The 26142-nt window shown below is 35.2% G+C and overlaps 1 protein-coding gene across 2 annotated transcripts in view; it reads left to right on the top strand.

The window, feature by feature from the left end:
• The window catches only part of LOC145694600 (multicopper oxidase 3-like), a 171003-nt gene extending 147148 nt beyond the window's left edge, over positions 1-23855 (top strand). For both annotated transcript variants that reach the window (XM_081770973.1, XM_081770972.1), the window contains exons 10-11: positions 5162-5380; positions 18851-23855. In XM_081770973.1, coding sequence (XP_081627099.1) covers positions 5162-5380; positions 18851-19002 — 371 coding nt within the window. In that variant the 3' untranslated portion in view covers positions 19003-23855. The remainder of the gene's footprint in view (positions 1-5161; positions 5381-18850) is intronic.
• Positions 23856-26142: the final 2287 nt, after the last annotated feature.

Genomic DNA, 26142 nt, shown 5'->3' with positions numbered 1-26142 from the left:
TTCTAAGCTCAAATGTATGAAATTTCTAATGTGGTATAGTGAGATTCAATTTCGGATATTGTACTGTACATACTATAATAATATGTTCGAATATATGTAATCAAAGGAGGAATTGTTGATGAGATTTACTGAAACAAGATGAGATTTACTGAAAAATATGAATGCCAAGGTCTAAATCATGAAGTGTAAATACTTTTGTTTACTCATGTTTTTTTAAAAGTATATTTCAATACATTCCTCATAACGTTTTGAAAGCAAACTTGAGTAAAATGTACAACTTAGCGTTCTTGTATCAAAAATTAATGCTTAAGTAACGAGTTAGCCAGGTGGAAGAGTGTCAGTATTTTTGACATTTCAGAACAATTGAAGGGCTGGGTGCAAGAACCAGGTAAGTCCACTTTTAGAAACTCTTCCGCAGTTGTCTGTATCTTGTTGTAAGTTCACGATGAACACTGTATGTAGGTGCCTCCTCTTACGTTATAACACTGAATATAGTCATCGGATCCACATGATTCTTGCATACGACGTAGAGTGATTTTTTCCTACTGGAACATGTGAAAGTCTCAAATTCGCTAAAAAAGAAAAAAAATGAACCTACCTGGTTCTTGCATCCAACTCTTCAATTATGGTAACCCTAAGATGACCAATTTAATAATTAATTACTAACCTATAGTGGTCGTTAAGTAAATCTTATTCTATAGGTAGAATGATGGGTGGTACTGGTAATTAAAAATAAATGAGATCTCATCCATTATAGTAAAATGTTTGATCTTCCTTGTAATCGTTTAGACCTAGTATATTTCTATAATACCAGTATATTTCCACTCGTATATTGAATCAAATTCCATCAAACTATAAAGATTGAATGTGTACAACATTGAGTTGCCAGTACTTTTGAGGTTGTGTGCATTGCAATGTTTTATTTCTATCCAACAAACCTTCAAAGAAAATAAGTGCAAAGCACTGTGTGGTAGCACTAATATCAAGGAAACAAGTAAAAAGCACTGTGTGGTAGCACTAATATTTAGAAAACAAGAAAAAGCACTGTGATAGCACTAATATCAAGAAAAAATTGAAAAGCAGTGTGTGGTAGCACTAATATCTAGAAAACAAGTGAAAAGCAGTGTATGGTAGCACTAATATCTAGAAAACAAGTGAAAAGCACTGTGTAATAGCACTAATATCTAAAAAACAAGTAAAAAGCACTATATGGTAGCTCTAATATCTAGAAAAGAAGTGAAAAGCAACGTATAATAACACTAATGTCTAGAAAACAAGTGAAAAGCACTGTGTGGTAGCACTAATATCTAGAAAACTATAACTGAAACCTTCGATAATGAGACATGTTTTGACCGCAGGCACACACTCGCGTATATCAACCTTCGTCTACTGCTGACCTGTGATTCTCTGGCCGACCTCACTTGCTGATACTAGATGTCATACTCAGTGCCTCTACTACCTCACGCAGCTGTCGTGTTAATCAATTGTTTATGCTTCCATGGTATTAATATTCTTCAAATTTGACTTATGATGTCTCCTTCTTGATGCTGTATTTTTAATGGCAAGAGTGTATTTTAGTATAAGTTTACTTTAAAACGTGGAATGTTTTAGAACATGTTATTGATGACCACAAATGACATTTTATAGCGGCATAAAAATTCGTTTTTTCTATAGAATGATAATTTACCCTCAAATATGTTATTTTGCTCAGCTCGAAGAGATCTAACGATTAATATGTCTATTAGGGTGGGCCGAAAAAATTTTTTTCAGATATTCAGGGTTGAGTAGTTATCAAAAGTTGTGCATTGGTACGAAATGAAGCCATGTCAAATATGTTGATTTTAAAACAATATTTAACCGGGCCCCCGTGGCCCTAAAGTTTCTAATTTTTTGTTCAAATAAAATGGTTTTAGGTAATAATAACATTTTACCAGACAATACTATTAATACATAAAACATGAAATACATGGTTTCAATATACGCAAATAACTATTAAGAGCTTAACTAACTTTCATAACTACCATATTAACACACGAAAAACCTTTGTGTTGAGCCCACCTCAGAACTCTTAAACTTTAAGAGAATATCACTTTTTCGCATCTGGATGCAAAATACATAACACTGGCTTTCCGAAGGCGGCACTTACATTGCTGAATTCAAATAAACTAGAAACAATATTTCTGCGAGCCTCTCTTCCTGTATTCTCTTGACTTCGAATTAAGCATATGATTTTGAATTACAACTCAAAATGCAAAACGATCATTAACCCCATTAAGAAATGAGATATACCCCATTAAGAGCCAAATTAAAGAAATTTAAGAACGGTGCTCAGAAGTTATGTGATATTTTCTCTTGCAAATGCTGCGATAGATTAACCTGTAAGTGTGGTAAATCAAATTATATACCGCTTTTGGAGTGGGAGCTCATATTAGATCAGAGAAATCAGAGACAAATGACGAGTTGCAATGTAGATGAAGCAGAAACCCATAGGCTCAAAAGAAAGCATGACACACAGATCGATTATGATGCTGCGGTACCAATTATAAGAGGGTTACAATCGTTAGCCTCAATCCCGTACTTGGAACATACATTAAGCGCTTCCACCCCGAATTCAGACGATGAAGAGTTCGCATGGAGCTATCGTTTAGAGAATAAAATCTAAAGTAAACCTAAATAAACAATAGTGAGCCCTAAACAAATGAGTACCGCAAAAAAATTAATAGGTATATCGAATAGGTCGGCTGCTAAAATTGTATCCGCTGTTTTAGAAGATATGAATTTACTGAACAAAACTAGGACAAGGTAGTAGATAAAAAAAAATCCGTACGAAACTAGCAAAAAAGAAAAAGAAGAAGAAAAAAGAAACCGTCTACAGTGTAAAGCTACTAATTTTAAGGGTCTATTCTGATGGCCGAAAATACCAAACTATAGTTCTAATTGACAATTGCAATAGGCAAAGCACTGAAGAATATGTGGATTATATCGATTTGACCGATTGGTCAGAAGTAATAGTAACGAAATCTCCAATTTTGGCTAACGTATCAATAGAAGAACCAACCGAAATGATTGTGGAAAAGAGGAGGTTTCAGTTTGTCACGTTCCCCTTCCACACGCAGGCTTTGGAGAAGTGTCTAAAGGTAGTAACAGAATCTTTTTCAGAAGTATGCGGTAGTGTTGCACAAGACGGTTATATTCGCACAAAACTGGAAGCACGAAAGTATCTACCAAGCTTCAGACATAAATCTAAATATTTTGTTCCAAGATTCCTTTAAGGAGCTTTAAGTAAGAGGAGGGTGGGTGGGAGGAACTCGCTGTGTAGCCATCTTCACGTGGTGAGTTCTGCTCTGGTTTGGTGTTTGTTGGTCAATTTTTCAACCTTACCTTATGTATTTGTGTCCGTACTATTATATCTACTAAGCACCAATCAGGCGAAGTGCTGCGCATCAGATCAGAACATTTAAAATCCTGGGGTCAAGTTAAAGTATTAGGAATCTTAACCAATTTTCTATACATACTTAAAATAGTGGTATATATATTTAAAAAAAATAACACTTTTCGGACCCGCAGGACCTGGTGAAATATTTTTATCTGCCTTTGTTTTGGGGAAGAAACATAGTATTATACAACTTTTGCACGGTACTCAAACTTAATTTTCTGAAAACAAATATTTCAATAATAATTTCACTACTCACAGCCATATTTTTTCAGCATTAACGTTCTTTTGGGCTCCCTTGGCGCGGTTAAATATCTTTTTATCCGGCTCTGTTTTGGTGAGGAAACATAACATTATAAATTTTGCACGGTACTCAAACTTAAATTTCTAAATATATATATATATATATATATATATATATATATATATATATATATATATATATATATATATATATATATATTTCAATAATATTTTCACTATTAACAACTATTTTTTTTTTAAAAAAAATTAACGTTCTTTGGGGCCCCCGGGGCCCGGTTAAATATCTTTTAATCCGGCTCTGTTTTGGTGAGGAAACATAATATAACATTATACAACTTTTGCACGGTACTGAAACTTAACTTTTTAAAAATATATTTTAATAATATTTTCATTGCTGGCTACTTTTTTTTTTCAAAATTACCGTTTTTTCGGGTCCCCGGGGCCCGGTTAAATATCTTTTTATTCGGCTCTATTTTAGTGAAGAAACATTATATTATACAAATTTTGCATGGTACTCAAACTTAACTTTCTACAAAAATATTTCAATATTTTCACTACTCGCAACTATTTTTTTTTTCAAAATTAACGTTTTTGGGGCCCCCGGGGCCCGGTTAAATATCTATTAAACCGGCTCAGTTTTGGTGAGGAAACATAATATAACATTATACAACTTTTGCACGGTACTGAAACTTAAAATTTCTAAAAATATATTTTAATAATATTTTCATTGCTGGCTCCTTTTTTTCCAAAATTACCGTTCTTTCGAGCCCCCGGGGCCCGGTTAAATATTTTTTTAATCCGGCTCTATTTTGGTGAAGAAACATAACGTAATATTATACAACTTTTGCATGGTACTCAAACTTAACTTTCTAAAAAACATTTTTCAATAATGTTTTCATTGCTGGCTACTTTTTTTTCAAAATTAACGTTCTTTGGGGCCCCGGGGCCCGGTGAAATATATTTTAATCCGGCTCTGTTTTGGTGAGGAAACATAATATAACATTATACAACTTTTGCACGGTACTTAATCTTAATTTTCTAAAAAAAATTTTTTTCGGCCGTTTTCGGCCCACCCTAATGTCTATGTCTTATTTTTTAAAAATCTATTATACACTTATACCAATGTAGAATGTTCTACAGAAATACTTTGTATAACGTGGTTAAATGGGCTTTAAAAGTCCCTTGTATATACAAAACCATGTTGTTTGAGGTATATTTACAATAGGTTTAAATTCAATTCGTTCATCATAGAGATTAGAATGCAAAAATAAGATTTAAAATGAAGAGAAAATATACATTTTCACAAACTGACATAAATACTCGTTCTTCGCACAGGGAGAGTAGGATCTAGGTTACTTCTTGTATACGTACTGCCCCTAGCCTAGTTTTCAATCTATCCTTTTATTACAGTTAACTATTTTCTAGTTTCAACGACTGATTTTGTTTCAAACTTTTTTTCTGTAGGTCGGGGAGGAGATAAGAACCATATATTTCATTTGCATGGTTACTCGTTCCATGTAGTGGCACAAGCAAAAGTAGGCCATCCTCTCACAGTGAATGAAATAAAGGACATGGACAGTCGTGGATTGATTGAAAGGAATTTGAAAGATCCTGTTCTCAAGGACACCGTTGCAGTTCCTAATAAAGGTTACGCCATTCTGAGGTTCAAGGCAACTCATGCAGGTATTATATAACTATGTTATAGTTTAAACACAATCAAATTAACTTTTATTCTTTCTTGTAGGACGAGATCTACAGGTGATAATATGAATTGAAGAGCAGGTGAATCTTCTTGTATTACCTGGAGACAGTAATAAGTAACTGATTCTTTGTAAAGGTAGCAATATTTGACGCATAGGCAGTCCGCCTAAGTCTCTTATGATCTTTTGACGTCTTCACTGCTGATAAGTTGGTTTAGTTTGTAATAGCATTAGACTTCCTATTTGTAGACTCAATAGATACCAAAAGGCAAGTGACCAAGGGTAATTAGGGAATGACAGTGAAACACATCTGATTGACCGTCTCTTGAAACCCACCAGTTCTTATCACAAGCGCAACTTCTGCTGAAACAGTAACATAGGCCGACCATCTCTCGTTCCGACTGGCTATCAACCGATTTATTTCCAAAAATATTTTTACTCTTTCAAAGAACAAATCGCAACAAACACGTGTTTTGCCTATAGAAGCTTCAGTTTTGGCTGAGACTTGACAACACACAGAAGTTTTGTGATGTCAAAATTTTCTATTATATCCTGTTTTATTTATATATTTATTTTTTAAAAAAGAAAAGGCAAAAGGAAATCTTCAGTATGACGTCCCATAATTATACCTTTTAGGCTAAAAGAAACAGGATGATTAATAACAGTGAATGCTTCTTTAAATAATAATTGGTGGAATGAGACTGTAGAAGGAAATAGGATAACCACATGAAAATTCACAGACATGATGTTAACCACCATATTCACATAGTCTGATATCAAACCAGGGACCTTTTGCATTACAGATGATCACAATGCCACTGTCCTCAACTGAATATTCATTCGTTCTCACCTATACACACCACCTCCACAGAAATTAGGAACTAGTGGTCTACTTACCAAGCTTTATGCACACTGGCAAGGCATGCTGCAGCCGTTCGCCTATTTAATGGACCGATTCCACCAACTAAGGTATCGGGCCCGTGTTTCCTCTTTCTGGACTATTAGTCCTTGTGCATGAGGTTCACCGTTAAGTCTTGTCCCTTAACCTTGACTATCGTTAGCGATGTAACCCCTATTCTATAAGGGAGTGGGATACGCCCACTGCGCGGCTACACTGAAGTCATGAGCCTACCAGTTACCTACTGGCGCAAGCCACTCCTCCCATGCTCTGTAGGAAAGTGCCCAAGCGTTAAGACAAGCTCACGTCCCGCCCATGCTCGCAGTTATCCAGATTCCTGGGATAAGCTCGTACATGCTATCGAATCCCACAGCTCAGCAAAGCCAAAACCAATCCGGGAGCCTCAGGTATGCCCGAGGAGGTTTGTTCAATCCCGGCCCTACTTACCTCTATTCGTTCAACGGCTACCACCTTTGCAGGCACAAGTAGTGATACTCCCTCTTCCATCCCGGATCCAATGGTATGTGTTAAGTCACAATTTGATTTTGATGTCAGCCCTTATGCCACAGAGCTTCCTCCCTTCTACTGGGATAAGAAACAGTTACCCAGATTGCTGGGATAGGCACTTTTCCCCAGTCACTGTTCAGTCCTTCTGCAAGCAGGAATATATCATTCCCATCTCGATCGGATCGTCCAAGCAATACGAGACTTCTTCTAATTATGGTAGAGGCACACCAATGATTGGTCCCACGTAAACACATCAATTGGATTAGATAGGAACATCACTTCAACATCACGTTCACTTGACCTCAGGCTTACAACTTAACTTCGACCTCACGATCATATCACATCTTGCGTTACGCTAAGTCGAGCGCAAGCTCACTTTGTGAAGTTAAGATCGAGTGAACACAGATGCAGAATTCGTGAGGCCAACCTCTTGAGTTAGGGCATTATTGATCTAAACACAGCTAGCAAATCTAGTCCTCAAGATCACTAAAATCATTGACATCACACTTTATTATTAATTCCAAACTTAGGTTCTGGTAGGTCTCAACAAATATATTTTGGAAATAAAGAAAGTGCGTGGGATAACAGTCTTTGGGAAATAGAATATCTAGTCAATTGTGCTATACATGAAGAGCAAAAATGTAATCATATGGATGTGGTATTTAGTTATAATGTGAGCAGTCCTTTAGATGTTAAGTGGCATATACGAACTGCAGATATAAACTCGAAAGATCCGAATTTATAGACTAGGACAGTACAAAATATGGAAAAGGCATGGAAGCATAAAAATAGATTATATGACCAGAGAAGAGTAAACAATATGTTTAATATAGGAGATAATATTTTAAGTAAATCACAGTTTCAATCTTCTCTTAGTGAGAAAACAAATAAATCACTGTCCTAAATGGTTAGGTTATTAAACGTTTATTAGGTCATTATCTCATTAAACGTTTTTTCTTTGGGAGCTAATACATATCAAATATGTCATGTTGATAATCCTAAAGATGTAAGAAAATCCATGTTAGAATGACAAAAAATATTTAGGGAAAGACGACAATTTTTTGTAACTAGGTTGTGAGTTTGAATATAGATATGACAAATCCTGTTTATGAACTACGTTCTGTGGAATAAACACCAAATTCACGTCCCACAAAACCATCCAGAATTAATTGAGACTCATGATTATGTTTCCTATTCTCCATTCTGTTGTTTTAAATATACCACATTATTACTAGCAAAAGATAAAAATACCCATATCAGATCAATAGTACTGCCGTGAAGGGATTGCACTTTCGATACCCTTTACGTAAACAAAACCAGACATTTAAAAGTAAGTCAATCTCCACCAAAAAGACTTGTTTCTTTTTTTGTTTTACAGAAGACAATTCACTATTCTAAAAATGTAGATTCATCACTAACCACACCAAACATACACATCGATGTCTGATGGACTTATATTTGTACTCTAGGGGTATGAAGTAACACCTCCCAACTGTATTCGAGTAGTTTTTCCCTTATAACGATTCCGAAGTGCGAGCTTATGTTGTCGTGGAAAATGAGTGGCTCAGCCTCGAGTAACTGGATAGGGTTTTGTACATTTTTTGTAAGAGGTCACGATACTACTTGCTGTTACATTTCTTCCACATGGAATTTTGCATTTTTCGATGATTCCTTGGTGATCGTAAACAAAGAGCATAATTTTGCTTGACCTTCAACAGAGCTCAGCGATTTTTTTTTTTTTTTTTTTTTTTTTTTTTTTTGTCGTAGAAGAGATGTAAGTTTTCATTCGTTCGACTGTGAATTCAACTCAACTTTAAACTAACACATGTTTTGTCAATAGCGACAATTCAATCGGATTTTTGCTTCGCAAAGTTTTGATCTTAGTGTATGATCTTTGCTCTTCAGCAATCACAATATCCGAGACACTCAAAGCTTCTACTTCCAACACATGTCATTGTGAAAAACTACAGAGCTACATAGTCATAAGCAGACGTCCTACTGCTTCAAGGACTCAACTCTAACCAGTGTGGCTACCCAGCAAAAGTATTTTGTACTAACCTATGCTGAAAAAAGTACTAGATCAGGGGAAAGAGTACTAAAATTTTATCTGCTCCCATTTCACCCTATTTACGACATTTTACGATATTAATATCTTATTAGAAGGTTTGAGGCAACTCTCCTTTCCCTGTGAGTGGGAAAATGACCCCCACATTCTTGGAAAAACCTCCAATTTTACTTTTTTACAGCCAAATTTTGATACAAACAGTGCAAACCACTTATACTCTCCCAATTTTGACTTTAAAGTCCCGAACTAAAATCCCTGGCAGAATTCCTGCTTAATTATCGTATTAGACCTCACTATAAGTAACACAGGTATGACTTGTACGTACAGGATGTCGGGAGAAAACAAGAAATATCATAAAATGGGCTTATTGAGAAAATTCGAGTTTCAATTCCTTAATAGTCTACTGTTCAAACGGATCACCAAATATGTAATATTGTTTACTGGAGTCATTTATTAGTTGAAGGAGGCGACCGGATGGCACCTATTTCCCACTTCCGCTCTTGTAAATACTACTATTGAAAAATAGACAGAAAAAAGTTATCAGGAATAGTGAAATTTTCGTACATTGCCAAATTTTCATGAGATTCCCTTTTCTCTCTCAAATGTATTTATGAGAAAAGAAGAGGAGAAAAGTACTAGATTTGTTGGTGAACGTGCATTATAAAAGGTACTAGATCTAGTACGAAAGTACTAGCAGTTGTCACACTGACTCTAACTGATAGAAGTTTCCCTCCAATTACATCATCCTCTTTGCAATGTTGCCACCCTATGCCATATTTACGAAATAACTCCCGTATTAAACTTACTTCTGAAGAACTGAGATGCAAATATTTCTCATCCCACTTTATATATATTAGAGTTTTCATTTTATTTCACCAGTTTTCTCATTGGACTTTTGTCCAAGTGATTTTCTTCATTCTTTTTCATACCCATATCTAGTAAATTTCTAATCGTTTCTCACCGTTCTTTCATGTTTAAATAATTATGCTTGATATAAGTTGATACATACATAAAGTAACCAGTATCAGCAGCCAATTGGTCTAGGACGTTCGACTTGGGATTACGATGCGCAACTCTTCGTGGATTCGAATCTCATCGAAGAACATGGGTGTTTCCAAGTGTTCTCCAAGTTTCTGTATTCGTGTCTCTGCCATGGTGGATTAAGCAGCGTATTAACTATAATGCATTTAGAGATCATGGAAAAAATGTCCTGGTTGGTGTGAAAAAAATGAAATAGTGATTACTTCTGGTGCTAAGGGTCCCTGGCTCGAATCCAGAGCAAGTATATTTGTGGTTGATAACATCATACCCATGGTTTTTCTCGATGTTTTCCGTTTCCTCCTACATAATCATTTCACCATTTCTTTCATTGTCATTCATTTTCATCGATCATCCGTTTTGTTTACTCTAAAGAACATAATAGGGCGACTTAAACTAAAATCTTAATTTCATTTCATTTCATAAATGTGGAAAACTATTATTTTTTTTATTAAATTTCATTTCATAATGCACAAACTCTACATCAAGGTAACAACTCCAACTTCACCAATAATACTAATGTAGAAAAGAGAGGTTTAAGTACACTCAAGTCCAAAATTATTGTTGCATGTCTATAAATATGTTGTTGTAGGAATACAATTTAATAACGAATTCGCCCGGTATTTCTTATAACGTTGGTTTGTGTATAATCGGCAAAAACATGCATGGGGCAAATTTCATGTCAAAAGAGCAGTAAATAAGAAAAATAAAACGAAAACAAAACTTTCTTATCCATTTAGCAACATTTTGTTTTACTCATTCTAATTTTCGTATTTATAATTCTTTTCCTATGAAATTTACCACAAATATACATTTCTCGATTATACACATAGTATCAGTATTAAAAGTATCATACAAAATCATTATCAAATTATATTCTTACAAAAAGACAGTTATAGATATGCGACAATCATTTTGGACATGAGTGTACATGAAAAACGAAAATAGGAAATTGATTTTCGATAAAGTAAAATAATAATAATAATAGTAATAGAAAGATAGATTCTCCTTCGTTTCCTCTGTAGAATAGTACAAATAAGAAGTTTCGAAAGAACATGGACTCTCTCTCGTGTGTTTATTTTCTTTCAATGTTTCCGAAGACTCGTTTACAAGTTGAGATGCTTCTGTACTTTGGAAACTATTGTTTGTTTTGTGTGTGGAAGCTACACTGAGCTCATCAGGGAGGGCTGGTGGGGGGAGATTCAGCCTCTTGTAAGACTAGAAAATGAAATATTGGCCCTGAGGTTATTTCAAAGAAAGCAAACTCGTATCTGAGGATTTTTCTTTCACAAACTTTGCTCATGAATTCTGCAATAACGTTAGGAAGGCTATATATATACACTCACAGATAGTTACAGACACACACACACACACACACACACATATATATATGGCGGATCTAAGGGGGGCTATAGCCTCCCCTTTGACACTCAGGTATACATTGGATAAAATGGGCTTCAATCCTGCTTTACACTGGATAAAACGACAAAATATGGTTTAGCCCCTCTCTTGATCATACCCTTGACTGTCTTCTTGTGGATCCGCCCCTGTATATATATATATATATATATATATATATATATATATATATATATATATATATATATATATATATATATATATATATATATATATATATATATATAGTTGTCAAAGTAATGCAAACGCAACACGTGAACTTTGGTCTGTGTAAGCTATTAACGTTGAATATTCGTGAATTGCGCAATTCATCAATACACTGACATTGATAGTGCAAAGTGGGAGACCATTTTTTAATTATAGAAAGTGTACCCAAGACTGTCAGTTTGCTAGGTATATCGAGAAGAACAATACATGGGATGATGACGACTTACAGAAATTATGTCACTACGTCACCAGAGAAGAGGTACGGTGAACAGAAACTAAGCCTAGGTAAAAGGGCTCGTCAAATATTGAAGGTGATTATCATAAACAGCCGTAGAGCTAACACGGCACAACTGACTGGAGAACTTAGTCTACAATATTACAAGTTCATCGGGAGCTGAATAACTCCAACATCTGCAATAAAGTAGCGATTAAGAATCTTCTGATCACCGCTGCTAACACAGTATTGTGATAAAGATAGTGCTTAAAATGTAAAACATAGATCACCGGCAGTGTTGCTCATGTCGCGAGAAGTTTCTTTTCTTTTTAATTCGAGACGAGATAAAAAACATGACATTTCTAGTCTTATTTTCGAGACAAGAAAGGAGACGCAAAATTTCACAAGTGCCTTGGTCAACACTAGTTCACCCAAGTCTTAGACCTCATACACTGGTTTAGAGTTGCATGATTCATAGTATTAAAAAAAAAAACTATAAATTGATAAAGTGGTTATACGAATACAATGAACAGCATTTATCAAGGTTTTAAGATGTGCAAGTCATTACACAATACACTCCGATTATAAAAATGGTTTAAATATAGTGTATATCATATCTTTCATGGACTCCTCGTGACGGAGGATTCTGGTAAGTTGTACATGAAATTTAAAGAAAAGCCAGATTATATTTTGGACATACATTTACAAAACGAAATAAATTTTCCGAAACGAGACGAGAAAAGCTTTCTCGTGAATCGAGACGAGACGACGAAGAATCTTTAAGAATCGAGACGAGATTTCTATTAAAGTTACCTTATTTCTCGTCTCGTCTCGTAGGTATAACCGATAACTGAAAGAGAGTACTAAAGCCCGATGGCTACTTTTTTTTTTCTTGTTTCGAGCAACAGATCGTGTTTACGCAGAACGGACACCGAAAAGAGGCGTATGCTCTACACTATTTATTAAATACCGTTGTACATGAATGTGGTTTTGTGCTGGTATAGACCAAGGGCGCCGATTTCTCTGTAACTTTGGGGGGGGGCATTCAGGTACAGAAGGCATATATGAGGATTTTGAAACAAATTGAATTCAAATTATACCAAATATAATATATTCATAAATATAATGCGGGGGCCCACATGAACTTTGGGGTGCCCGGGCCCTCCGGCCCCCCAGGATCGGTGTCCTTGATATAGTCTAACCACAATTTCATGCTCTCAATTAATCCTATCACATCTTAATTAGCAAATTACTGCCAAGAACATCTTAGGTTACAAGATTCATCCTATGGTTCAGGTGTTGTTCCTTAATTAAGGATACCGACTTTCAAGATGACAATAGGCCAATATACACAGCCACTTTTGTTAAGGCGTGGGTTTTAGAAACATCAACATGATTTCAACATCTGCCATGGTTTGCCTAATCCCCATTGTTCATTGTTGAACATCTGTGGTAACTTTTATTTTGATAAATATATGTTTTCACATACCATATTATATGACGAATGGGGAGTGTTAAACAAAGAAGAAGAAGGAGAGGAATTCCGAATTCAGGACTCGAGTACACTCCTATTTTTTTTATTAATATTACATTATTAATGAAACATATTATTTTACTATCATTATAGATATTCTGCTATTACTGGGAGGTTACTTGCCCCAACTGAGAATCTCTCATGTTCCACGGTCTTCCGGTAACCTCTTCGTCTTCACGTACTATAATTTTTCTGTTTTGATATCGATCCATTAATTGTAGTCTACTTCGCCCTCCCCCTCTCTTTCCTACCAGTATACTCTCTAGCACGTCTCTCATGATACAGTTCCTTCTTAACCAATGTCTCAATGACTTTCTCTTTCTTTTCTTAACAACATCTAAAATTATTCTTGTCTCCGCCACCATTTCGAACACCTTCTCATTGTTTTTCAGGCTCGACTCAGTTAATTCTCTCCATTCTTGTCCACACTCACATTTCGAAAGCTTCCAACGTTTGTAATCACTTTTTCATCCTAAGAAGTATAATAAAAACATTTTAAATGTTGTGGTAGGTAGAGTTTAGGCTACGTTGTTTATAGATGTAATTGAAATTTGTTGAAACACAAGGATCCTACTCAACCATCGGAATCACCGTACTTTCAACTGACTTCCTGGGGCCGCGGTGGCTCAATGTTAGAGCGTTCACCTCTGGTGCGTGGGGTCGCTGGTTCAATCCCAGGCCGTCCCAAGTGGAGTTTGTGGTGGACACACACCGTGTGCATTGGTTTTCTTGGGATTCTCCCCTTTCTTCCAACTTTCTCCATTTGTCATTATCACCGTCTCCTTTAGACTATCCGAAATAACCGTGGGACGTAAAACTTAAAGATTTCATTTCAACTGACTTCCCGTACATCCTATAAATTGCAAATAGTATTGCGTGACAGTTAGGAGAATTGAAACATCAGCAGATATAATCTGGTAGCATAGTTTATAATTTTCATAAATAGTACATGAATAAATCACCATCAGACTAAAACTATCAACTGTATCAGATTGGCAATATACATTTTAGTACTAATAAAATTCATTTTGACAGTATTTTATTTCACAACAGAAATTAAAGCTTAAGAGTTATATGATAATTATGTGCTTTATTTTCTTTAACCATACTATGTACTGCTAATGTTATAATGAGAGGTTGATGCAAGGATCTTATAAAATAGAGGATCTGCCCTTACAACAAAATCTTGAAGCCATACGTCACAGTTTCGCCACCCCTACTCAGCCCACTCTGCCCAATAGGATTGCAATGTTCTGAGCCAAGAATCATGGCGGAAACGAAAGTAGCCAATCAGACGATGACAGAAACGAGAGCAGCCAATCAGACGTGTCGATGCTCGGTTGTTTTTTGGCTTCATCGATTTAATAGGATGAAGATATATATATGGGCAGATCCTCTATTTTATATCATCCTTGGGTTGATGAGAGTATACGTTAGTATCAGTTTCACCTTAAAAATTGGCGTGATTCTTGTACAGTATCAATTTTAAAATTTACAAAAAATATGCTTTTTCAGTTTTTCTAGAAGTTACTCATGTAGTTTTATAGGACAGTAACCTCTTTGTTTAGCTCAATGGCACCTATTGATTGGCACATCTTTTCATCAATGATTTTGTTGTTGTAGTTGAATGCTAATAGGCATATTATCATAGAATTATTAACTAACTGCATGTTCTATGGAACCCAGAGGTTCGCAAAGACTCTCCACTGACTTCTATCCTTATCCGCAACAGGATCCAATTTCTACTTTGTGTTCCTATTTCTGTGAAATTCATGTTAATGTTGCTCTCCCATGATTGTTTTATATTGCAATAATTTGTGTGGGTAGAGACAATGACAGTCCGGGATTCTAGCCCTTGATCCATTTATTTCACAAAAACCCAAACCTCGTGAGGTATGGTTTGTTATTAAGAATTTCTTTGCTTCAAAGCAGCGTCCAAGGTGTTTACGTAAGGTAGAGCCCCTTCGTCCAATGTGGGACCCTTCCTCCAGAGCTGTTATGAGTTAGCGATCAGTAGCCGGCTATTTAGACGGCTGTGCCAGTGGTCAGCTTATGCCTCCATCTTCTTTGCGTCCACTTTTATAGGCTCTCTTCAGGTGATTCGGTGGCTTCTTGTTTTTCGGTTCCCATCGTGTTGTTTTTCGTGTCTTCCTGGTTTTGTGTATCGTCTGCTGCTTATAAACCATAGCACATGTGTTCACGTTGTAATCTGGAGATCCTTATAATATATTTTAAGCTTCAAATTCCTCGACAGAATTCGCGTCGATATAAAGATTTGGAACTGAATAATAACACGAATTCAGTTCTTTTGGTCGACATTTAATTTCTTTGTGAATATAATTGTGGTCTATTAATGTTGATCCTAGATATTTGAAAGTATCTACTTTCTCGAAAGTATTATTTGATATTTTAACGCATCCATAATTTGCAAAGACCTCTGCATTGCTTTCCATTGTTCTCCTGTCATTCCCAATCTGGTTTTCATCATTAGTCGTAGAACTAATACTATTCTTTTTTATCCCAACCTGGCTATGCTAGTAGTAAATCCATTGAAATGATGATTAGAGTAGATATTTTAAAATTAAAAAATAATGTGTGTAGTATGTATATATGTACGTCATTAGCTTTTCGCATAGAAATGAGTCCTAAAGCAGCTAGATTTGGTACATAGATCTTCATCAGTTCTAATTCTGTGCAAAGAGTTTATCGACTTTCGATTCGGGGGGTTGAATCTGAGTGGTAGTGAAAATGTGTAGGAAAGCATGTGCACGTTTGTGGTAGTTTCTTAAAAAAAAAAAGAAAAAGAAGGAAAGAAAAAAGAAAGAAAGAAAGAAAGAAAGAAAGAAAGAAAGAAAAAAGAAAAAAGAAAAATAAATTAACTTGAGTTATGCAACCCCCAACATACCATGACTGTGCAGGACTATATAACAGCATAGGATAAATCCGAGAGATGGAGTAAAGATATGTGCTTCTCTGTGTTAATCGATGTGCTGAATTAAAAGTCGACAACCACGGGTACCTACTCTTTTTCACCATGGTTCTGAATTAAAGCGCAAATATAATGGATGCTTACAACTAGTACTAAATAAACACGATGGTAACCAGACCACCAACACCACATCTAATATAGCCATTTATATAGCAAGGTTGATGACAGTTGACATAAAAGTTTAAAAGCATATTAAAGAAATTGGAAAATGAACAGGAATCTTAAGTAACGTTTTTCTTGTATGTACGTATATATGTTCAGAAAGCTATAATTTCTTGTCAAATTTGAAACGTTGGAAAATTAATAGTGAAGTCTCTTCTAAAATAAATCCACATGTTACTAGTTAATAGGTCACTGAAATTGCCTTAAATCAAAATTACATGAATTAGTGCAAAATGACTATAATTTTAAAAAAATGTTTCCGCTGGCTTGGCTAAAAAACTTGCATGTCTCCTGCGAAACCAAACCCAGATATGTTACTACGCAGAGTGTGCGTTAATCAAGAATTTATGCGCCCGAAGTGTTTCCAATGGTAAATAAAAATAATTTCAGATTGTTATGGCCAGTTAATAATACACTGTGAACCAGCACAAAATAAGAATCATACTTCCGAATCATATCCTATTTTTCTTTCCTTCTTCTGAAGCGAAGACTCAATGAATTTGCATATATTTTACATTTACTGTTTCTTTCTTCTCTTCGGCATGTATTCTGCTTCTCGTTGCATCCTGATCTACATACGAACATTTGAAAGTAACTGTATGAAAATCTGCATTTATCTTTTTTAAAACAAAGTCCACCCAGTATCGATGTCTTCTTCTTAGAGAATACCCTTAGTAACTACGAGGTTAAAGGACATTTTCATAGTGAAAAGTTAAGTTTTGATTCAGATATATAACTCCTTTAACCTAACCGGAATAACCATGGGACGTAAAACTAAAAAAAAAAAAAAAAAAAAAAAAAAAAACCCTCAGACGTATAAGGTAGCCAAAAGTAGGTAACCCATACAGTGGCGCATAAATTTCAATCTTAATCACAATTTCAAGTTACACAATTCAATTTATGCATTAAGCTTTGTAATGACGTTCTTTATATAGAAAGTACCAGGGAGGCTCGTTGCTTTGACTTTTTTTTGGGGGGGGAGGGGTTAAGCTGTTAACAAATGTCAGTGCAATTTTCATATTTCGTTATCCTCTGTCACTGCAGTCTTAGGGCGTCCAGATTTTGGTGCATTAATTATTGAACCGGTTTTTATCAAATTTGGCCCTGATGCGATAAATTGTTGATCGTGTTAGTGCATGAATGTTAAATTCATTTCTCCAACCTCCGTCATTTTCACTTTTCTAATACGTTTTAAGAATACGCTCTCTTTGTTCTTCATTCTAGTTGCCAGCCATCATTCAGTGAGTTCTATATTTCTGAAAAGAAAAAGAGAAAAGAAGTTACTAATAAGTTATGGCAGTATTACGACTTTATACCTACTTTTGGTCCATCTTGCATTATGACAGCTAGCTGCATTCTTCTTGTTACGTATGGAGCGTAAAAAAAATGGACAAATCATACTTTATAAAATTTTTATGGGCCGGATTAAACATACTCGCGGGCCACCATTTGACCATTACTGCTTTAACATATTAGTGATAGTTGGAAATATGTCAGAGAAACACAACATTTTAAAAATAACATGTTAAGTTTCGCGTCGTTTAAGATGTGAACTTTCGTATGTCCAATTTTTGCGAACTTGAGTTTTTGGCATAATCCTGATGAAAAAGCAATAACCCAAGTTCTAGCAAACTCTCGTGCGTCACAAGACATCGATTGCTGAGAAACAATCTATTACAGCGTTTGCTTGCATGTCGATTTTTGGCAACTTCAGGTGATACCTACTTTGCCAATGAGTTTAATGTTTATAGACATATGTACTGTGATGAGAGCAGCTGTATCAGTGTGTTTTTAAAGGATAAAACACCTTTTAGAAGTTCTGAAATTTTTATATTGTGAATAGATATAGTAGCTTTTCTTTCGTCTTCTGAAAACTAACAAATTGGACATATAAGGTATAAAATCTTCAACGATGTTATGTACTAGTAGTGCCTCATTTAACACGTTCGCTACGGCAGTGTAAAACTGTGTTTGGATCTCAGTGCTATACGAGTCACCGTGTATCTCGTCCTGGTTTAGAATCATGTAGCTTCAGATTCTGTCAACAGATGGCTGAAGTGTGAATTTGAAATACCGTGTCGTCATCTGTGGAGGGAAGCTTAAAGTAAGATCGCACGAGCCACCGGTGACTCGTAACGCAGCGAACGTATTAATTGATTAATTAATTAATTACTGTGTGTCATTTTCAATTCTTATTGGTGATTATTTTTTGTTCCGTACAGATTAAAGATATCAATGTAATAAAAAACTAAACTGCTTACTATTTCAAACAGTGAAATGCATGAACTGAAACATGTCCTCATTTTTTTCTTATCTGTTCAATTTTGTGTTATAAGCTCTTTCGTTAAACGAGTCAATTGGAGATTTTATCCATTAAGCAATAATTTAATTAATGTTGCTTTGTTCTTATTTTTTTAAAGGTTATTGGTTGTTGGAAGATCAACATTTGTCTCACTCAACGTGGGGATTGAATGTGATACTCCACGTTGGAAGACAAGATCAGTTACCAAATATTCCGTACGACTTTCCTAAATGTGGTAGTTTTGTTGGACCTGATTTTTTTCTTGCGTGAACACCAAACCAAATAGATAAACTAAATTCAGCGTTTAAAAGTGAAATAAGTGCTACTATACGAGATATTTTTATTTTGCAGTGATACAGAACTCTTTTTGTGTTTTGTTAACATATAGGCCCAACAAAATTAAACATATCGTGCCAATAAAACATCTGGCAACCTCGCATTTCATTATACAAAGAAAGAAGGGTAAAGCGTAAAGTATTAACACTGTGCCTTAAGAATACATAAGGGTGAAAGACGCAAAATGAAGCTAAAGTGCAACTAAAGGTTAAGTTTCCAGAATTTTCTTATTTTGTTAATATATTGTTGTAAACAATATCTTTGTTGAAGCAAAAGACAGATATAGTATAACCGAAATGTAGATATCACTGTGTCCTAGTAGCTTACATAGCATTATATTAAACGTATTACAGTAGTAGAAATAAAAGTGTACATACAGGGTGGACACTCCTTCTTGAAGTACTGAATATTCAAACTATGCAAACTTTAATTATAACTGTAGATGTAAACACTATTGATTGAGTTTTGTGTGCAACGTCTTTGACATCTGTTGCTATTGCTTTATCTAAACATGTAACATGTTAGTATGGGCTCCATTGTGCTCGGAACACAAAATAATACGTTGGTAGATTCTGTAAGACATTCTTCTCAGGACTGCTGAAGTAACCTGCCTGAAAGCAAGTCTCACAGCTTCTTCCAATTCATCAATCGTAGCATAACATTGTGCTGCAAACGAATTTTTTCATGAATCCTAAAAGCAAACTGCATACGTCGTTAAGTCTGGGCTTCGAGACCAGTCAATTGGTGCGGTAATGAAGGTGATCCACGACCTATCCAGTGTCTTGAAAACACCACATTGAGATATTCTTGAAACTGATGGGTCAAAATAAGGAGGCGCTCCATCTTGCAAAAGCCAACATGTCCTTTCAACCCCTCTGTTTTTCAAAAGGGGTATATGAACCAGTTTCTTAGCATATCAAGATATCGATATTGGTTAACAAGTCCATCAAAAAATATGGCCCGTAAATTTCTTTGCTATCCACGCTCAAAAATATCATGACATGGTAAGGGTTATTCTCGATCCTCTTATTTAAAAAAATACTTTCTTTTATTAAAAAAAGAGAAGACAACATTTCTTGCTTGAGAGCTTTGGTATATGGCACATTCATCACTGAAAAATCACTTTTGCACATTTCCGGATAGTGCCAAATACCCGAAGAAGTGCGTTATATGCCTTCTTTCCTCGGTTTAAAGCATTGCCAGAAAATTCTTTAGCAAATTTTGGTGGATATGAGTCTAATTTTATGTCATGTTTCATGTGCTTGCGCAGAGTAGACCGGAGTATACCAAGTTCCGCGGACTGTTCGCCGGATGACTTCATTGGTGATCTTTCCACTGAGGCCTCGACTTTTCTGCATCGTTTCTGTGATGAAGGTCTACCACTGTGATGAAGGTTGAATATGAATCACAGTCATACGTTCAAATTAGACTATCCTACCGGGAATCGAACTCGGGACCCTATGCGCCAAATCCACTAGATTAGCGGCGAGGGCTAACTGAGATTCACACAACAAAATAAAAAAGTCATTGTAGTTGAACTACTGTATATAAGTAGATAGAATCTGCTAAAGTGTATGCGTAATCGACACGCAATCTGCACTTGACTAAAATCAACAATGTGTCTCGATTCGAGTTTTTAATCACATATTAGATTATCAATAATATTGGAAAACTTAAAAAAAATATCTTTACCAACTTTACACACGTAATTAATCTGTTTTCTTTTAGATGTTACAGTGTTCCGAAACTTTGCATTACAACCCCTACGCCGTTATGCAACCATAATCACAGTAAAGAATATATGGTTGCCTATAAGCATGTTACTTTGCTGTAATTAGCCTGCATCAGTTGAAGTGTTTTATAACCTAGCTCCAAACATTACCATTAGATTCTAAAGAAATTTATGTAACACCACCGGGAAAGGTTTACACTTTAAAACAAAGAAGATCCATCAAATTTAGTGTACATATGTCCAAGTTATGCGAGAACATACCCAGAACATATATATAAACGGGTTGAATTGAAGACCACCTTTGTTTGAAGTTCGTTGAAAATAATACTTGTAAGTAACGTATCTCTCTTAGCATACATTATTCGATAAAGACATCTAGCTCAAAACGTAAAAGAAATCGACAATATTTTACCCAGTGATAAATTTACAAGGTAGTAATACTGTATTATGGAGAATGTAATATGGAGAATGGATATCTTTTGTCATCGTGTTTTCGTCTACATCTTGTTCAAGATTTGCATTAACAGAGATGATCTAATAAGATGACTTTTCCCATATCATTTGCGGTGTCCTAATGATGAACTATTTTTAATAATCAATTTCGTTCTTAGTAGAAAGGATGTCATGTAACAATAATAAGTCATCTTGAGTTTAAAAGTTAATTGCAAAGTAGCACTTTAGTACATTGAAAGTGTCAACACTATACACAAATTGAATCAATTCTTTAAAAATATGTCTAATTGTTTTGTTTAAACTTGAAGTCCCCCTTCTGTATAACTTATCCGAAAGGTAAATCGATCAGAATTAAACCCGAACTTCCTGTAATAAGAGATATTTAAGTGTTTATTCAGTATCATTGGTCACACCTATATCGAATTTTCTTCGTGGAACCCTTTCTTGTTTGCGACAGAAATATCTTGGAAAGAGTATTATAGTATTCATTGTATATCGTAAATATCGCATCTTCATTTGTTGTTAAAGAAAGAAAACACAAATATATTTTTACTCTATTTAGATACCTATTTCATTTTCTGTTAAACAAAAGTAGTTTGAATATACCATTTCTGGAGTGTCATTTATGGACAATAGGAAGGCTATAGTTCCGTGAGTTTAATATACGAAGGTTGTCTAATAAGTTATTTACTTAGACAGAAAGGAATGCAGATAGGCTCACCTGGTCATCACTGTTTTTCGATGTAGTCCATATGGAGGTCTATGCACCGTCGCCATTTTGTGGCCAGCGAAAAAATCCCGGAGAAAAAAATAGTCTTTGTCATGGCCTGCAAACCACTGCATGGGAAACAGCTTGTTGGATCCTGTTGTCGACAAAAAAACGTTGTCACTGCAGGTCTTGGAAGAGGAAATAGTCACTAGTGAGAAACTTGGTGACCGAGTGGTGTTCCAACTTCTCCAACTCCATTGTTCGCGGCGTCACACAAACACTCAGTTCACGGCCAGTGACCAGTGATGCCAACCTGTGGGGAAAATCCCATATCGTGGGAGTTTTTGACCTTGTTTTCTCGGAAAGGGATAATAAGCAGCATATATGCGATTTTTCGCGAAGATCGAAATTTACAGCTTTTTCATTTAGATATTGTAAAAAGTGACTAACACAGAGAAATTTAATTTTTAATATTATAGCATACTTTTAGTTAGTATAACGTGGGAAATTCACACGTAAAATGGGATTTTTTGCCTCTCGACATGGGATTTCATATTGTTTCAGGTTGGCATTACTGCCTGTGGGAAAAATCTCATTTCGTTGCATTTTTTGACATTAATATTTCGGAAAGGGATAAAGGGCAATGTTATATGGGGTTTTTCATATATGCACATACATATATAAAATTCACGTTAACAAAATCCTCTACGAGTAGGAAGTAAACATAATGACTGATCAACAAGCATGAAAAATATGTTGATCGTCAAATTCGAGGTAGTTTTCCTTTGCTGTCGGGAAAGTATGTGCTAATGTGGAAGCTATTTGTGAAGTGAGTTAATTATTTGCAATTTTAAAAGACTAAACGGCAAGAAACAAAATTTGGATATGAGTATTTAAGAAATGAAAAAAATAGAACAAATAAATGAAAGTATAAAGTAAAATAACAAACTTGAAAATATCAACTTTAAAAATGTTTCTCACAAAATAGTTTTCCAGTATTGTTACGGTCGGTAGGAGCTGTTGGTAGAAAATCATGATACAGGCATTGCATTTCTATCAACAATCTTATTTGTTTTCGATCATGGAAAACATTTATTCATGAACTATTTTATAGAGATAGAAACAGCGAAATTTATCAATAATTAATTTAGCTGCATATTGTTCACCCACAAAATGAGTGACCCACAAGAGTAATATTTTCATATTATATGTCATACTTGTAATTGGTATAAAGTGGGAAATTCAGAGGTAAAATGGGATTTTTTGCCTCTTGAAATGGGATTTTATAATGTTTCAGGTTGGCTTCATTGACAGTGACCTAAGCGTGCGTGCCAGACGTCATTATGCTCCGCCCCTCCCTTCCTGTCTAGGTAGAAAACTTATCGTACGCTCCTCGTATATTTAAGCATATATAATCACTAGTATAATAAAATAGTAATGCCGTGACGTATGCAGAACCTCATCGAAGCTTTCAAGTTCTAATAATTTCAGTGTTTGTTTACACACCTTAATATATTAAGTGTTAATTTTTGTATTACATCTTACTCTAGGATGTTAAAACTCCGAACTTCCTCTCTTGCGTACAGCACTGTACTAATGAAAAAAAAGAACTGTAATCTGTTGATCGATAGCAAATCTTGCCTCACCCAGCATAACTTGAAAGACGCACTTATATATTTTGTTTTAATACAGTACAACTGTATGTTGCCATACGAGTAATTGTTTAATTAAGAGTATATATAATGAGAAAGAATAGTATAGCGTGTTCCGTTTCCTTTTTTCAATTACAATAAATAAAATATTGTTGAAAATTGTGAAAACAGTTGATAAATTTTTGTACAAACTGTGATATTTTGTAATGAAATAAATGTACGATATTTTTAAATCTGTTAACCTGTGTTTCATTGAAATTCCTTTACATCAATTTTAAAATTATCAACAAATAAAATATTTACTCTAAGACTCCATTTTTAACAATATCATCAGGTACTGCATACATGATTGTAAATTGTTAGATTTCAGGATTGCATTTATGTCCAAATATAGGCTTGAATTAAGATGGATTTCCATTAATTGTAAAGTGTCCAACAAAAGTAATTTATTATCAGAAGTGTCTCCATGGTGATGCGATGTGTTCGTGTCTGATAGTATCATCAGAGGGTATGGCACACAACGATGATTTTTCTCAGATTTCAGCTGAAATTTATCATTAATTTATTTATTAAATAACTAGCAGAATGTCCGTTCTTCGCACGAGGAGAATAAGTTTCATTTTGGACATAAAGGATACTCAAACTGTCACCAATCAACTTATGGACCCCAAAAACCTATAAATTCGACACTAATATCGGTCATTTTCGATCAATTTTTGTATTTCCTCCAAGTTGCGAAGCGGAATTTGGATTTTAATGGCATCGGAGGTGTCGCTGTTCATGTCAGCGATCCTGAAAACTATGGATTTGACACTAGTATCTTTCATTTCTGATTATTTGTATATATATATATATATATATATATATATATATATATATATATATATATATATATATATATATATATATATATATATATATATATCCTCCCTTCCGCTCCATTAAGTTGCACCTTCAAAATGAAATGATAAAACCCATCCCAGGCCCGAACCTCATCTATGTGAAAATTTGATCGAGGTCGGTTGGGTGGTTCAAAGGCTATTAAGTCATAAACGTAGTCACTTTCATATATATACGCTAGCATCAATTACCCGGTTCGCTGGATTAATTTAAGAGAAAATAGTACTACCCGTTTCAGATGGGATTGCCGTTGTTTATGGTGGCAAAACACAGAACTAAGAAGTAAACAGAACGCAGCTAAGACGTGACAGCTCACTCGTGATTCAGTATTCTGCAGTGTTGAAAACTCAGTACGTTTTTGCTGAAAACATGGTAGGTTCTTTGTGGAAACAAGCATGGTTTAAGTTATCGTAGGAGTAAATGTATGGGCATGTAAGTGACAAGAATTGTTTGCTTCAACTGCTCTCCCTTCCTCTCTCTCTAAGCCTATCTCTATTTATATTTCTATCCATCTATCTATCTCCCGCTCTCTCTACTTCTCTGTCATAGTCACAGAACTCTCAAGCCGGGGCTTGCTGACAGTGTTCGAATTAACGGCCGATGCCGGGAAAATCGGTATCTCGTGAAAGCTTATTCTCGGCTCATATAATGAAAATAACACAGCATCCCTGACAGGAATAATTAACCCGTCCTAATTAACCTGTACATAAGATTTCCTCCTCTCATTTAAAAAAATAATTCGAACACTAGGGCCTACTACATGCCAAAAACCAAACTGTAAACGAATACAATTATGTTTGCGTATCAGTTACACAAAATCAGAGCGCAGTTTCTAGGGCTGCGTGCGAGAAAATAACGTCATAGTTATAACAATGCAATAACAATACTTTTCATGACGTCAATATTTAGTTTTATTGTACAATACCAAACTGCAACATAAAAAGGTGCAATTGTTCATTACAACTAAGAATTTCATACCTAACTTTGCTTTTGTCCCAATGTGTCATTGTTTTATTTGGAGGGGGGGGGTAATAAGTGACAACGAATATTAGTGTCGTAATTCGATAGCAAATCATTTATTTCTATGCCCTTTTTCAAGTTTATGTCCCTTCAAAATAGTACATTGTCATTATATTACTACAGTATAGTTCATAGCGTGAAGGATGTCTTGTGTTAAGCAAAACAACACCCAGAGTTCAAGTAATTTCACGCCATGAACTAAATTTTCCTAGAAGCCTTGAAATTTACAATATCATAGGTAATATCAGTGCATCATGAAACATCTTGTACAGTACATACAAGCCACGACCGCACTATTGTTTTAGTCATATATGCATTCATTATTATACTGTCATAATATCAAACCTGACGCTTTGTTTTAGATTTTCATTTCTTTCTGGACTTTAGACATCAGGCACAGGTAGGGAGATGATGGGGGAGGGGATATTGGAATGGCTCGATCGGGTCAAGTTTCGAACCCGGTGTAAGCTTCGGATTCGCAGGGAATCGAACCCGGGACCCCTCAATCTGTAGTCAGCGACGCTAACCCGGAAAATGCGACGCCAAACTTTACAGTTCATTGTATTTCCTAGATCGAGTCATTCAGGTCACGTTTCGGATTCTGTCGC

The sequence above is a fragment of the Thermobia domestica genome, chromosome 9, assembly GCF_964235325.1.
Source record: "Thermobia domestica chromosome 9, izTheDome1.hap1.1, whole genome shotgun sequence".
Lineage (NCBI taxonomy): Eukaryota > Metazoa > Arthropoda > Insecta > Zygentoma > Lepismatidae > Thermobia > Thermobia domestica.
The sequence above is the reverse complement of the archived record's forward strand: the minus strand, read 5'-3'. Positions and strand labels throughout refer to the sequence as shown.